Below are 16,607 nucleotides of genomic sequence, written 5' to 3' on the forward strand. Positions count from 1 at the left end.
TCATGTACAATGATGAAAAAACTGGGAGCTTTTCCTCTAAGATCAGGAACAAAACAAGGATATCCACGCTCACCACTTTTATTCAACATAGTACTGGAATTCCTAGTCACAGCAATTGGGTGAGAAAAAATAAAAGGCATCCAAATTGGTAAGGAAGAAATAAAATTATCACTATTTGCAGATGACAAAGAAAACCCTAAAGACTCCACCAAAAAACCATTAGAATAATTCAGTAAAGATTCAGTATACAAAATTAATATACAGAAATCTGTTGCATTTCTATATACTAATAATGAAGCAGCAGAAAGAGAAATTAAGAAAATAATTCCATTTACAATTTTACCAAAAAGAATAAAATAAACATGAATAAGCTTAACCAAGTGGTGAAAGGCCTGTGCTCTAAAAACTGTAAAACACTGATGAAAGAAACTGAGGTTGTACAAACATATGGAAAACCAAATCATACTCATGGATTGGAAGAATTAATATTGTTAAAATGTCCATACTACCCAAAGCAATCTACAGATTCAATGCAACCTCTATTAAAATACAAATAACATTTTCCCACGGAAATAGAATAATCCCCAAATTTGTATAGAACCACACACACAAAAAAAATAAATAGTCAAACCAATCTTGAGGAAGAACAAAAAATCTGAAGGTATCACCATCCTATATTTTAAAATATATTACAAAATTATAGTAAAACATTATTGTACTGGCACAAAAATAGACACATAGATCCATAGAACAACACAGAGATCCCAAAGGAAACCCACATCTCTATGTTTTACTAGTCTACAATGAAGGAGACAAAAATATACAATGGGAAAAAGACATTCTTCTCAATAAATTGTGCTGGGAAAACTGGACAGCAACATGCAGATCAATGAAACTGGATCAATTCCTTACACCAGACACACACAAAAAACATTATATCTTGAAGGACCTTTGTTTTAATACAGTTAAATGTATCTAATATTAAAATGCATTAAATCCCTAAATGTGAGATCTGAAACCATAAAACTCATAAAAGAAAACATAGATAATAATGTCTTTAACATTGGCTTTAGTAACATTTTTCTAGATATAGCTCCTCAGGCAAGGGAAACAAAAAGAAAAATAGACTACTAGGACTACAGAAGAATAAAAAGGTTTTGTACATGAAGGAAACCACCAACAAACTGGAAAGGCAACCTACTAAATGGGAGAAGATATCTTCAAATGATATATCTCATAAGTGTTTAATATCCAAAATACATAAAGAACTTCTACAACTCAACACCAAAAACCCCCAAACAATCCAGTTAAAAAAATTTGGCAGAAGACCTAAATAGACATTTTTACAAAAAAGACATGCAGATGGTCAACAGACATGTGAAAAAATGCCCAACATCACTCATCATCAGGGAAATGCAAATCAAAACTACAATGAGCTATCATCTCACACCAGTCTAAATGGCTAATTATCAAAAAGACAAGATATAACAAGTTTGAGCAAGGATATGGAGAAAAAAGAATGCTTGTGCACTCTTGGTAGGAAAGCAAATTGGTGCAGCCACTGTGGAAAACAGTATAAAGGTTCCCCTCAAAATTAAAGAGAATTACCATATAATCCAGTAATTCCGCTACTGAATATTTACCTGAAGAATATGAAAACACTAATTCAAAAAGCTATATGCACCCCCATCTTTATTGCAACATTATTTACAATAGCCAAAATATGGAAGCAACCCTAGTGTCCATCTATAGATGGATGAAAAAGATATGATATGTATTACCATTTGGTTGATATCTGAAGGGATTATTCTTGAGTCATAATTATACATTTTTATATTGTATTCCCAAATACACAAAAGTTTTATCTGCATTTTATTTACTTACTTGACAGACAGAGATCACAGCTAGGCAGAGGCAGCCAGAGAGAGAGGAAGGGAAGCAGGCTCCCCGCTGAGCAGAGAGCCAGATGCGATGCTCGATCCCAGGACCCTGGGATCATGACCTGAGCCGAAAGCAGAGGCTTTAACCCACTGAGCCACCCAGGTGTCCCTGCATTTTCCTATGTCCAATAGTTGCAGAATAAATAGGAGATCCCAATAACAATTAAAAAAATATTTCTAGGGTTTAACCTCTATACACAGTGTTTCTTTTTAATGGCTTATTTTTTACTATAAATGTAATATTGATTGTAAAAAAATCAAATGAACATTTTCAGTGGTGAAATTCCACTGTAATACAATCCACTGCTCAAAGACTGTCATGTATATTCATCCTGATTTTTTCATATGAATACTCTAATACACTTTCTTTTTATACTTATAGAGGATTACAAGTCTCTTCTATACTTTAAGTAAAAATTATATATTATGTATTATATCTTGAAGGACCTTTTGTTTTAATACAGCTAAATGTATCTAATATTAAAAACCTATGTCATAGAATTCTATAGTATAGATATGCTAAAGAAAATTTTTTATGTTCATCTTCCCCAGTAGAGTGCACACTCTTTGAGGACAGGAACCTGGTTTGGTTTGGTCATAGCTATACTCCCAATGGTTAGAAAAGTCCCTGGCAGATAGCAGATGCTTAAAAAATTTTGGAGAATAAATGACTAAATGGCAAAACACTATTGATGAATATTTGTACTGTTTCCATTTTTTACTCTTCCAATAATGAATTTTGTAGTTAGTAATCGTATAGCTATATTTTGTACACTTGTTTATTTTTGTAGGGCAAAATCCTAGAGAAGGAATTGCTAGGTCAAAAAAAACAAAACAAAACCGAAGAACTTTGGGACGCCTGGGTGGCTCAGTGGGTTAAAGCCTCTGCCTTGGCTCAGGTCATGATCCCAGGGTCCTGGGATCAAGCCCCAGGTCGGGCTCCCTGCTCAGCAGGAGGCCTGCTTCCTCCTCTCTCTCTGCCTGCTTGTGATCTCTGTCTGTCAAATAAATAAATAAATCTTAAGAAAAAAAAACCCGAAGAACTTCAACCCCTCTCAAATTCCTCCCAACATGTTCAGGAAGTCCCCAAGTGTAAAGGGAGGTGGCACTTGAATTTATGCATCTGGTCTTCCTATCACCTAGTGCTGCTACTACAGTCTCATGAATGTAGTCCTGTTACTAAGTGGCATTGACCTTTTCCTTCATTTTAGCTTTTGTCATTTGAGGAAGTTGTCTGAATGTCTTATGTTTCTACCCCATGTTCTGAGACATTCAACTGCCTGTCTGTTGATAGGAGAACAGTACCCTTTGTCCCTGCTAATTTTTTGTTCAGCAGACTATATTTGGCTACAAAACTTTATTGTCCCAATAGCTTTTTTTTTTTAAGATTTATTTTTTTGACAGATAGAGATTACAAGTAGGCAGAGAGGCAGGCAGAGAGAGAGGAGTAAGCAGGCTCCCAGCCAAGCAGAGAGCCCGATGCGGGGCTCGATCCCAGGACCCTGGGATCATGACCTGAGCCGAAGGCAGAGGCTTTAACCCGCTGAGCCACCCAGGTGCCCCTGTCCCAGTATCTTTATGAAATTTTTTTTCTCATTTAGCTTTTTTTTTTTTAAACATGTGCTTTTCCCCCAGGCTCAGGGGTAAATCCGTATGAGGTTTTCCTGAGGCATCTTTCATTCTACATCCTCATCCAGGTCCTGTGGAGTTGTCCTCAGAACAAACCTGACCCTCTGATGCTTATGAAGGCTCCTTAAACCAAATTTGCAAACTTCAGTTCTCACCTCTCTTTGGCTGCGTGCTTTCCCGGGTGGCTTTTGCAAACATACCTTTAGCGGGTGCGGAGTCAGTCTTGCAGATGTTTCTGATACCCAGGGTAAAAGTCATCTTTGTGTTTAGGTAGGGCGGGACCCTGGAAATGCACAGACAGAGAAATTGAGATGAATGCACGTACACTCAAATTTCATTTCAGTAGGGCACCTGGGTGGCTCAGTGGGTTAAAACCTCTGCCTTCAGCTTGGGTCGTGATCTCAGGGTCCTGGGATTGAGCCCCACAATCTCTGCTCAGCAGGGTGCCTGCTTCCCTCTCTCCCTGCTCTCTCTGCCTACTTGTAGTCTTTCTCTCTGTCAAATAAATAAATAAAATCTTAAAAAAAATTTTATCTCAGTAAGTTTTTGAAGAGTTCAAGATCCTCCCCCCCATTAAGTCCTACAAACTTTAGTGGTTTTTTTTTAAGATTTTATTTATTTATTTGACAGAGAGATGACAAGTAGGCAAAGAGGCAGGCAGAGAGAGAGGAGGAAGCAGGCTCCCTGCTGAGCAGAGAGCCCGATGTGGGGCTCAATCCCGGAACCCCGGGATCATGACCTGAGCCGAAGGCACAGGCTTTAACCCACTGAGCCACCCAGGCGCCCCGAAACTTTAGTGTTTTAATCTTTTGGGAGGACTTCCTTTATAAACAGTCTCTTTTTTTGTTATAAATGTTATATATGCTCATTTCAAAATTCTAGGAAAGACAGTAAATATAAAAAAAGAGGAAACAAAATCACTCATAACCCACCACCCCGAGCTACTGGTGTGAAAATTTTATACACATTTTTAAAATGTTATCTCTATGCCCAATACAGGGCTTGAGCTCACGACCTGAGATCAAGGGTCACGTACTCTACCTACTTATTGAGCCAGCCAGGTGCCCCAATTTTATACACATTTTATTCTAATTTCTTTTCTATATGTTCTTATGTAGTTGAGGTTATATTGCATATCTTCCTATGACTTTTTTCTTATTAGAACAAAAATTTCCCAGGGTGCCTGGTTGGCTCAGTCAGTTAAGCATCTCCCTTCAGCTCAGGTCATGATCCCAGGGTCCTGCAGTCGAGCCCCCCAACTAGCTCCCCGCTCAGCAGGGAATCTGCTTCTCCCTCTCCCCCTGCCCCTGACCCTGCTCATGCTCATGCATACTCTCTCTCTCTCACAAATAAATAAAATCTTTTAAAAAAGATAAAAATTTTCTTTTGTGAGCAAAAAGTTCTTCCTACACATGCTTTGCAATAACTGTAAGCCAGTCCCTTGCTTGGATGTACCATATTTTCGGATTATGCATTTTCTTTTTTTTTAAAGATTTTATTTATTCATTTGACAGAGAGAGAGATCACAAGTCGGCAGAGAGGCAGGCAGAGAGAGAGGAGGAAGCAGTTTCCCTGCGGAGCAGAGAGCCCGATGCGGGGCTTGATCCCAGGACCCTGAGATCATGACCTGAGCCCAAGGCCGAAGGCAGCGGCTTAATCCACTGAGCCACCCAGGCGCCCCTGGATTATGCATTTTCAAAGCTGCCCTCCAAGTTTACTCAAACTAAAAGTCATATTCATTTCCTCCTTTTCCTTCCTTACCCAAATCCACGCAGCTCTGAGGGCTGATCTATTTTTTTTAGGCGGGGGAGGGGCAGAGAGAGAGGGAGAGAATCTTGGGCAGGCTCCACACGCAGCTCAGAGTCTAACATAGGGCCCAATCTCAGGACCCTGAGATCATGACTTAAGCTGAAATTAAGAGTTGGATACTTCACTGACTGAGCCACCCAGGTGGCTTTTGTCTATTGTATTTTGAAACAATTTATTTTATCTGCCCCTGGGGCTTTTGATCCAGCTAGGGCATCTGGAAGCTTTTAAAAAATACTGATTCCTGTGGCCTCACCACAGACCGAGTCAATCAGAATCTCTGGGGGAAGGGGTCCAGGCATCTGTGAGTGCACGACCTCTCTAGTGGATTTTTATGTATCCGGAGTTGAGATGCACCACTCCTCCAGTCTCACTACCACTTCTGAGGTCCGGCCCTCATCAATGCCCAGGTAGGTGACTGCAGTTCCCTCCTAACTCCAAAATTACCTCCCAGGAAACAAAGGTCAGGGTTTTCTGAAAAACCCTTCACCTGCTCTCTACGGCCTACACAAGAGAGTTACCTGGCCTGAGCAAGGGGGGCCATAACAGCCCCGCATTTCTGCATCCTTTCCCACTCTAGGGCCTCTGGTACACCTCACCACTCTTCTGAGTAAGCATTCTGCTTTTGTTCAGGCTGCGCCCTATCCTATAACGATGCCTGCCTCCTTTCTCCAAACTACACCATTACCTTATTCGTACTTCATGGCCTATTTCAAATACCCCACCCTTCTTCAATCAGTCAACAATCATATACTGAGTGACTACTACGTACCATCCATGTGGTCAACATTTTCTGATTTACTACGGCATATAGGTGGGGGATAGAACAGTGAATACAGTAGACAAAAACACCTACCACGTGGAGCCTGGTGGGAGAGGTAGACAACAAAACAAAAACACAAATAAGAAAACGGTAGGTAATAGCAACATGGGGAATTAGAGCATGTAGTGACTATATTGGCTGTTTTGGACTAGATGGCTATTTTCATCTGAAATGGTCTTTCTGAGGTGGTGATGACTATATTGAGATCCGAATGGCAGGAAGGAAGGGAGCAAGCATTCTAACGATAGGACCAGCCAGCATGAAGGCTTTCATGTGGAACAAAGTCTGATTGAAGAACAGAGAGAAGGCCAGAGCAGCTGAAGCACGGGAATGAAGGGAGAATAATAGGAGAGGACATGGGAGCCAGCTCCTGGATGCTTGCTAAGTCAGGGTAGAGGGTTGAAATTTGATTCTTTGTGCAATGATGGGAAGCCACGGGAGGGTTTGAAGCAAGAGAGAGCCATGCCATGGTTTGTGTTTGAATAAGATCACTCTGGTGGCTGTGTGAGCAACAGATTGAAGGGTGATGGTAGCAGGAACCAGATAGGTGCTTTGGTGGCACTCCAGTTCTCCTTGAAGTACTGAATTTAAGGCAAATAAAAACCAAAAGCTCCCCTTATTTTAGGCAAAATACCAAAATTCTTATTATTATCTAATAGGACCTGGATGGGCTGGCCTCGCTCTAGCCTCCTGTACACCATCTTTGCCCCGGCAATTGAGCCTCGCTGACTTTGTCAGCTCCCCAAATTCAGCATTCCTTCAGGCCTCAGGGCCTTTGGATTCGCTGTGGTTAAGTTATTTGTGTGATAAAATACAAAGTTTCTGGGCCATCTGGGTGGCTCAGTGGGGTAAAGCCTCTACTTTTGGCTCAGGTCATGATCCCAGAGTCCTGGGATAGAGCCCCACATCGGGCTCGCTGCTCAGCAAGGAGTCTGCTTCCTCCTCTCTCTCTGCCTATTTGTGATCTCCGTCTGTCAAATAAATAAATAAAATCTTTAAAAAAAACACGAAGTTTCCTATTTCAACCCTTTTCAAGTGTACGATTCAGTGGCATTAAGGACATTCACAATGTTGTACAACCGTCACCACTGTCCAGTTCCAGAAATTTTTCACCACCTTGAGGGAAATCCCTGGGAATTACCAAGCAGTCATTTCCCATTACCCCTCCCCGCCACCCTAGGCAACCACTAATCTGCTTCTAGTCTCTATGGACTTGCCTGTTCTGAATGGCTCATACAAAGGTAGTAATACAGTACAGTAATACAGTATGTGTGTCTGGCTTCTTTCCCTCAGTATGTTTTCAAGAATCACCCATGTTGTAGCATGTGTCGGCACTATATTCCTTTTTATGACTGAGTAATATTCCATTCTATGGAGGGATCATGTTTTGTTGATCTGTTCATCAGCTGGTAGATACTGAGGTTGTTTCCACCCTTCAGCTTCTGTGACTAGTGCTGCTGTGGACATTCATGTACAAGCTTTTGTTTGTATACCGGTGTGCAGTTCATTTGGGTATCTACCTGGCTGTGGGATTGCTGGGTGATATGGTCGCTGTGGTTATATTTTGAGCAACCGGACATCAGTGACTCCTAGGCATATTATTAGTCACCTGTAGCCGCTCTAACAAAGTACCACAAAATGGCTGGCTTGCATGACAGAAATTTATTCTCTCACAGTTCCAGAGGCCAGAAGTCTGAAATCAAAGCGTCAGCAGGGCCATGGTGCCTCTGAGACTGGGGAGAATTGTTTCTTGCCTCTTCCCGTCCTTGGCGTTCCTCAGCTTGCTTGCAGCTGTGTCATTCCGATTGGCCACATGCCCTTCCCCTGTGTGTCTCTGTATCTTCCCAAGGATCCCTCATGTCTCTTCTTCTTTTAATGACATCAGTCATACTGGATTAAGGGCCCAACCTCCTCCAGTATGGCCTCATCTCAGCTTAAATAATTGCATCTGCGACAACCCTATTTCCAAGTAGGGTCACATTCTGAGGTACTGAAGGTAGGATTTCAACAGATCTTTTGAAGGGACACAATTCAATCCATGACAAACTGACAGACATTACTCTGCATCTAAATCCCATAAGGATCTTGTTAACATGGGCTTGGAGAGGAGCCCGAGGTTCTGCATTTTCAACAAGCTCTCCCAGTAGATGCCAGGTTCAAGGACTTGTTCTGGTTTGGCAAGGACTTTCCTGGCTTTAGCAATGAAAATCCAGAGTGCAAGGAAACCCCTCATCCCTGGGAAAATTGGGACAGTTGGTCACGCCATGGAATCACCCAGATCACAATTTGAGTAGCAAGGATTTAATGGGCTATGTAAATTTGCCCATTAATTACATTATTGAATATTCATATTTATCTTTACATTTAAATAATCTATTTTGCTAGAACAGGCCAAGTTTTCAAGAATCTGGACCTAAAACTTATCCCCCAGAAAGCTCCAAACTGTGAAATAGTTGAGCTGATGGGCGCCATCTGTGAGTATCATGTGTTAACTCGTAAAATTATCTATGACACTCAGCAGTGTCCTTGTTAGTTTGAAAATGGAGATTTCTGACTCCTTTACGGGGTAATTATGCATGGGCAAGACCTTGAGGCTAAGCGTAGCCACTGGATTTGAAGTGTTCAGTATACTTTTCCTGCTACTTCCTGGAGACTGGAAAAATATAGGAGAAAGCTCCTTTCTGAAGTTGCGTTTAAGCTCATTGCAATACGGACAGTATCCTTCAACCCTTGATTCATACTGGGACCACCTAAAGAACTTAAAAACTGCTGAGACCAAATGATTCAGGCTACCTGAGATTGGCCACAGGCAGTCATAGGTTTTTGCTTTTTTTAATATACTCTCCAGGTGATCCAAATGAACAACCAGAGTTGAGAATAATTGTGCGGGAACTTCCTTTAAAACAGAAATCTTGCCAATCTGTTTCTAATCTTTTTTTCACCTGCACCCATATTCCTCTCCACTCCCCTCTATGCCCACATAATCTTTTGTTATGGCTGATCATTTCCTTAAGCAAGTTCTCCTCTTCCTCCTGTTTGTGTCCTGTTTATACAATGACCTCACTGACCTGGGACCACATACAACTTACTGGAGGTAATAATTACTCCTGCAACAACTGCCCTTGGCAGGCTTTCCTCAAGCCTATTTGCTGTTTTTTTTTAACTCTTTCACAAAAGGTGTCCTTAACATCATCCACGATAGAGTTAGCCTGTGATAGTGTTGCTATTTTGACAGCAGAAACTCTCAGGAATCAAGCTAAATCTCCCAGAGAATCTGTACTGTGTGTTCCTCTACAAACCAGCCACAGGAAATCTGGGTGGAGCGTACATTATTCTTTTATTGGGATATAATTCACATGTCATAAGAGCCGTCCTTCTAAAGCGTCCAATTCAGTGGTTTTTAGTAGGTTCACAAAACTGTGCAACCATTACCACATCAGATTCCAGAATATTTTTGTCACTCCAAAAAGAACCCCCCTACTCATTAACAGTCACTCCTGCCACCCCTTCCCCTGTAACATCTATTTCTGTCTCTGTGGATCTCTCTATTCTGGAGGTTGCTTATAAATGGATCATTCAACACTGGTCTTTTGTGTATAGGTCAGTTCATTCACTCAGCAGATTTTCAAGGTTCGTACGTGCAGCATGTATAAATACTTCATTCCTTTCTGTGGTCAAATAATTTTCCATTGTATGGATTTACTACATTAGGTTTATCCATGCATAACTGATGAACATTAAAGGTGTTCCTGCTTTTGGGCTACGATAAATAATGCTATGAACATTCCTGTACAAGCTTTTGTGTGAACATGTTTTTAAATCTCTTGGGTGTACATCTAGGAGAATTGCTGGGTCATATGGTGTCTCTCTGGCTTCTTGAGGAACTTCCGAAATGTTTTTGAACATTATTTTTTGGCCTGGCTGTGAGGTGGTTTGAACTTGTTAGGTTGGAAGAAATGGGTCTCAGGCACTCTAAACATTTTTTCTGTTATCTGCTAAACATTTTACTTGCAGAAAGAATGGTACTTTCATACTGAAACAGGTTGTTCGGCATCATTGCAAAATGTGAGGACGTCTAAAAAATGGCGTTCCTCCCATGGCAAGGGTTTGGGGTGTCTGAGCTCCCAGGTTCCTGACCACCCCTCCAGCTGTGTCGCCGGCCACCTGTCACAGTCTGTTCCTGGCACAGACAAGGCCGGCTGGTTCCAAGGACAGGACTACTGGGCCACTTCTATCTGAGAAGGCCTGGTGGGGCACATAAATACAGAAACGTGACTGCTTTTCGGGGATACCAATTAAAGCTCCTGTCGCCAGGTGCAGACAGCCCTGCAAATGTAAAGCCCTACTGTGAATCAAGCAGAAACTTACATGCCAAGGGCCGCCTGGAAGAGGCTGCGCTGACCTCCGACCCCGCCCCAGGCTCTTCCACTCCCTCCCCGCGGCCCAGCCCGGCTCTTGGCCTGGGGGTCTGAGCCTGCGCGGGCGTGCCGGCGCGGGCGGCCTTCTCAGCATGCGCAGTCGCTGCCCGCCCGACTCCTTAAATCAGTGCCCTGCGGAGTGCGCGCTCACGCACGCGCACCGCCTCGTCTGCGCGCGCACGGGGCCTCTCGAGGCACGCGCTCCCGCCCCGCCCCGCCCCGCCTCCTCCCCCCTCCCGCGCGCCCGCCCGCCGCCCGCCGCCGCCGCCGCCGCCGGAGCTCTGTAGTATGGCATCGAGGAGAATGGAGACCAAACCTGTGATAACCTGTCTCAAAACCCTCCTCATCATCTACTCCTTCGTCTTCTGGGTGAGTGACCACGCCGGGCGGGTGGCCGGGCCTCCGGCCGTCAGTCCTTTTAGTGATGCTTGGAGAAAGGAAGAGGGGGCAAAAAACCCAAACCAAAAATCTCATCTCGGTTCCCTCCTTAAGGGGATAGGCTCAGGGGGCTGGGCTGGGGCTGCAGGATAGCGGGGTGCAAGCTTGGGGCTTCTCGGACTCTAGACCCCACCCGGTGCAGCCTGCAAGGGGCTGCGTGGTGGCGGTGACTGCAGGATGTCGACCTTTCCCAAATTTGTTTGAATGCACTGATTTCTTTTTTTAAGCTCGCGGGATAGGGTCAGCCTCTAGGGAAAGTTGCGGGTTTATTCTTCTGTTTCCCTCTCTGGACACCCCTCCCCAACCTCCCTTACCAGCCTGTTCGCGGTGCCTCTAGGAGCTAACCCGGCTGGGAGAAGGGCGCGGGAGCATGGGGTTTGATCCCAGATTCCCGGTTATTCCCAACCCCGCGGGGCTGCGAGAGGGAGGTGCCAGGAGCCCTGTGCCTGCCTGCCTGGCTGGGCAAGGGCGACCAGAGCCTCCCAAGCGCACTGATGGGGAGAGGGAGCTGACGTCGCGCGGAGACGCACTGGAGGGAAAGGGTCTTACATAAACTAGGGGCATCTTTGAGCTTCTCGGGGGACCCAGGAGGTGGGTCTTATGACCCTTTTCCCAGTCCTCTCAGCCCCTTCGCTCTTCATCTGGTCTTTCTGTAATTGCACGAACCCAATCCGCAGAGTCCTGGGGGAAGACCCCCGCCACTTGGTGACAGCAATAGCGCCCCAACTCTGCTCCCCATCCAACCAGTGCTGCTCCCAGTCCTTGAAGCTCAATGCAGAAGGGTGACGTCAACCCCTCAGCTGAGGCCTCGGGGGGCTGCGTGGTGCACCTCGCGGAGGGATGCGCCCTTCTGCGCGCGGGGGTAGCTGGAGGAGGGGGGTGGCAAGGCTTGTGCCTTACCTCATCCTGTTTGGCAATTCGTGGAATCAGTGCAGGGCTGATACTGCAGTGATTCATTCGGAGGGGTGGGTGATACCTAAAGACCGTTTCCTGTTGTTTCTCTTTCCATGTAGAAACCTCCTCCCCAAGTTCCCCATTTCCACACCAAGCCACAGCTACCTTGCAGGAGAATGTCTGTTATCAAGCCCCACCCCCCAATAATTTGGGTCATTTCACCTTTCAAGGCAGTCATTTTGAAACCTGAGGCTCTGTAGAAAAAGCGAATCTCTCCTTTCGTTGTTTTTGTCTGTGCAGCCCCCCCACCCCAATTAGGCCTAATTTTGGCTGGAAACCGAGCACAGTACTGTGTGAGGAACCCAGACTTGGGTTGATGGTGAACTAGGCTGTTTGAAATGATGACCAGCTGTTTGTAATGACCAAGGCAGGAGCTGAGATTTATTAACGATGAAAAAAAATTTCTAATGCACGCACCCCCCCTCCCCCGTTGGCATTTCATTGTCACTGGTGTTGGTGATTCTTCAGGTCGGGGGACTGTGGGCTCTGGGGAACAGATATTCCAAGAGCTCTGCAGTGAGATAGGATTAGATTAATTGAATATATCACCCAAGGCAGACACAGAAACGGACTTTATTTGGTTTGAAAACGACACAGGTTGAACATTTTTTGCCGAAACTTTCCAGTAGCCATTCTTGGGAACTGGTTGAGTTTTTTTACTTATTTCCTTAAATCTCTGTGTGGCAATTTAGTATTTACTTGACTTCCTATTTGTTACTGGAGTGAATCATATGGGTGATTATTTTTAGCTTCCTGAAAAAGAAGATTTACAGTATATATGGAGTGTTGTTCTTATAGCATCACTGCAGGCTGGTGAAGAAGGGAGTCTTCCAGATAGAGGCTTTTTATCTCATTTCTTTAGCTCTTCTTGCTTACCTCCTGCCTTCACCCGGTGCGTATAATTACTTAATGTCCCCTAATACATCTTAAACAAGCACGGCATTTTATGTCCTCTGAAGTTCTTGATGCCTGTGTTCTAAGCTTTTTATAATCTTAAATAAAATGTTGACCTGGAGCATTTTCAGCAGTTTAGCATTCAATAATCATTTCACAACCAAAGGAATGAGATCTCTTCAGATTTGAGGGTATTTTAAATAAGATATTCTCATTAATAAAGTGTTGTCCAAATGTCCTGTTTTCCATTGTACTTAAAAAAAAGATTTTATTTATTTATTTGACAGACAGCAAGAGAGAGAACGCAAGCAGGGGGACTCGGAAAGGGAGAAGCAGGCTTCCTGCTGAGCAGGGAGCCCGAGCCCCCCCCCCCCCCCCAGGCTGAGGCTGGGCTGCATCCCAGGATCCTGGGATCATGACCTGAGCCCCCCAGGCGCCCCTTTATTGTACTTTAAATGCTGGTTGCTTTTTTCTTTTTTTAACAACTTCACTGAAATACAATTCATATACCATATAATTCATACTTTTAAGAATGTACAATTCAGTGGTTTTTAGTATATTCACAGATACGTGCAACTGTCACCCTCGTCAATTTTAGAACATTTTCATTACCTAAAAAGGAAATTCCATACCATTTAGCTATCATACCCCACTCTCCCCTCCCTAAGCAATCACTAATCTACTTTCTGTCTCTGTAGATTTCCCTCTTCTGGGCATTTCATATAAATCATGTAGTATGTGGTCTTTTGTAAATGGTTTCTTCCACTTAATGTAATATTTTCAAGACCCCTCCATGTTCCTTTTTATTGCCAAATAATACTCTGTTGTACCACTATATCACATTTCCTTCATCTGTTTGTCCATTGATGGGCATTGGAGTTGTTCCTACCTTTTGGATATTGTGAATAACGCTGCTATAAATGTTCGTGTACAAGTGTTTGTGTGAACGTGTATTTTCAGTTTGCAGGGAATTGCTGGGGCATATATTAACTCTATGTTTAATTTTTTGAAGACCTGCCATAGTGTTTTCCATAGTGACTGCACCATCTTTTATTACCTCCCCCAACCCAGACATGTATGGGGGTTTTGATTTTCCAACATTGTCGCCAACATTTGTTAGTATATGACTGTGATTCTGATCATCCGCATAGGTGTCTTATTGTGGTTTTGAGTTGAATTTCCCTGTTGATTAATGATGTTGAGCATCTTTTTATGTGCTTCTTGGTCATTTGTATATCTTTTTTGCAGAAATGTCTATGGATAGCCTTTGCTCATTTTTTATTTGGGTTATTTATTATTGAGTTGCAAGTGTCCTTCATATATTCTTGATTCAAGGCTCTTATTGGATATATCATTTGCAAATATTTTCTCCTGTGTGTTGCCTTTTCACTTTCTTGATGGTGTCTTTTGAAGTAAAGTTTATTTTGACAAAGTCCAGTTTACCTATTTTTCTTGTGTTGCTTATGTTTTTAGTGTCATATCTAGGCATCTGTTGCCAAACCCAAGATCATGAAGAAAATGCTATTTATTTAGAGTAATTTATCAATTCAGTAAATACAGTTAAGAAATTTATCTTTTTCTAATACCTAGAACTATGTCTGGCACATAGTAGGTACTCCAATATCTGTCAAAACTTCTGGGATTAGGTTAGGTAATTAACAAAAAAGATGACCTTGGTATTCTTTTAAGTGGAAGGTGGAGGGAAGATTAAACAGAATTGTTTCCTTTGCGTTCTTTGTGAATCGTTTTAATAGGACTACCTCTCGTCCCTTCCTTCAGTTTAAACTTAGGACCAGAAGACATTTGAACTTAAAATGGTGGTAGACCAGTAGCATCAAGAGGTGGATGTACCTGAGCATTGGCTAAAGCAGAAGCCTAATGTTAGCGAATAGACCTTTGTTTTATCTGGTCTCCTCTTCTGTCTGCAATCACGTTTCCCTTCCCAGGTGTTCTGCTAAAGCAGTGGTTCTCAACAGGTGACCTCATTGCCCAGCCGTCTCCTGACATTTGGCGATGTCTGGAGATCTTTTGAGTCACAGCTGGGGATAGAGTGCTATTGGCATCTGGGGGTAGAGGCCACAGGTGCTGCTAAATGACCTATTAAGCGAAGGACAGGTCCTCACAGCAAAGATTTTCTGGCTCCATATGTCAACAGTGCCAGCAACGTCTACGCTATCAGACTTGACATAATCCTATGAAGAAAAATAGAGTCTTGTGCAAAGCTAAGTGTTTTAAAAACCGTGTTTACTGGTGTTTGCAACCACCATACCAGAGCATACTGAACACAATCCCAAGTGAGAAGAAAAACAATCTCTGTGGTGTACTGTAATTCTTTATTGAAGATGAAAGGTAGGTAGTTCTTTATATAATAGTGTCTAAATGGGTAAGATGATTTGTCTTCCAGTACGTGACATCGCCTGAATGCTAGGTAAATGGATCCTTTATTTTCCCTGATTTATGTGTTTCATTTTCAGATTTATAGAAGAGGAGGAAAAAAAAACACACCTAGGAGTAAGTTATCCTATGCTTCAAAGACTTGCAAACAGTGCCTGGCACTTAATAGGTTTACCCAGGAAGTATTTACTTAATGAATGAATGAATAAAGGAAATTTTATTGACTACTCTTGGGCTCATTTATTTATTTCAATTTACCTTGATCGGGAGGCTTTTAAAAACAGTGTTCTTTTCAGTCTATTTGCAGTGACTAATATATGTGTTCCTGACATTGGTGTATACAAACATGGGATAGAGGACTTTATAAAGAATTGCTTATCCTAATGGTAGTTCAGTTACTATATTTTTATGATCAGCTACTTTGCCAGACATTTTAGTTATCTAAAATCTAAAGCTGGAATTGGAATTTAATTTGTTAAACTTGAATTTTAAAAAAATCCATTTTATCCTAATACAAAGCAAAATATCCGTTCTTCACAACAAATATAATTATTTCAACAACAAGCAGGGCAACTTTATAAATATGCCACTTATTAGGTAAATTGTGTTTTGATTTGTAATTTGAAATGCATTTTAGACACTCATGTGAGTTCTGAATTAATTGCATCTAAATCCACTAAATGTGTGAAGAGAAATATCCTTTGCTTCATTCCAGCATATAATGGATTTGATTTCTTCTTTGAATATCCAAGGACCTAATTAGCTCATCACTAGTGCTATCAAATTCTCTTATGGCAAAATATGAGTGATTGTTTTTTTCATTTAGTAAGCATCATCAGCCTTTCTTGGGGAGGATTTAAAAGAATAATAGTCAAAATGATTTTCTTTTTTCTTTTGTTATCCAGAAAGTTTAGTTCCTCGGGTTAAACAGAGGAGAAAAATATCTTAAAGAGCATTCCCCAACATTTACCAAGTGTTTGAATCTTGGCACATACTAAAGCTTATACTATTTTACATATCATGGTAACTCAGTAAACATTCATTAAATGGTTTTTATATGCCAGGTGTCTCAATAGAATGTTTACCAACTTTTGCTAGGTGCTGCTTCATTTTTAAGTAATGCCCTCGTTCGACTACTTCTCAGCTTTTTGGTATTAGGTGTTATATATTGTCTTCCCCCTATGGAAGATGAAGATTTAGCTCTCTCACATCCTTTCCATATTGGGGTAGACCCCCACTATATCATTGGTTATTGTCATGTATCATTCTGGTTAGAGCACCAGTGGTTACATTACTATAAGCCTACTCACT

The 16,607-nt window shown here is 42.4% G+C and overlaps 1 protein-coding gene across 1 annotated transcript in view; it reads left to right on the plus strand.

Moving 5' to 3' along the window:
* Positions 1-10,858: 10,858 nt before the first annotated feature.
* TSPAN7 (tetraspanin 7) overlaps positions 10,859-16,607 on the plus strand; it is a 125,524-nt gene continuing 119,775 nt past the window's right edge. The window contains exon 1 of the mRNA XM_045996430.1: positions 10,859-10,985. Coding sequence (XP_045852386.1) covers positions 10,905-10,985 — 81 coding nt within the window. The 5' untranslated portion in view covers positions 10,859-10,904. The remainder of the gene's footprint in view (positions 10,986-16,607) is intronic.

This window comes from Meles meles, chromosome X, assembly GCF_922984935.1.
Source record: "Meles meles chromosome X, mMelMel3.1 paternal haplotype, whole genome shotgun sequence".
Taxonomy (NCBI): Eukaryota; Metazoa; Chordata; class Mammalia; order Carnivora; family Mustelidae; genus Meles; species Meles meles.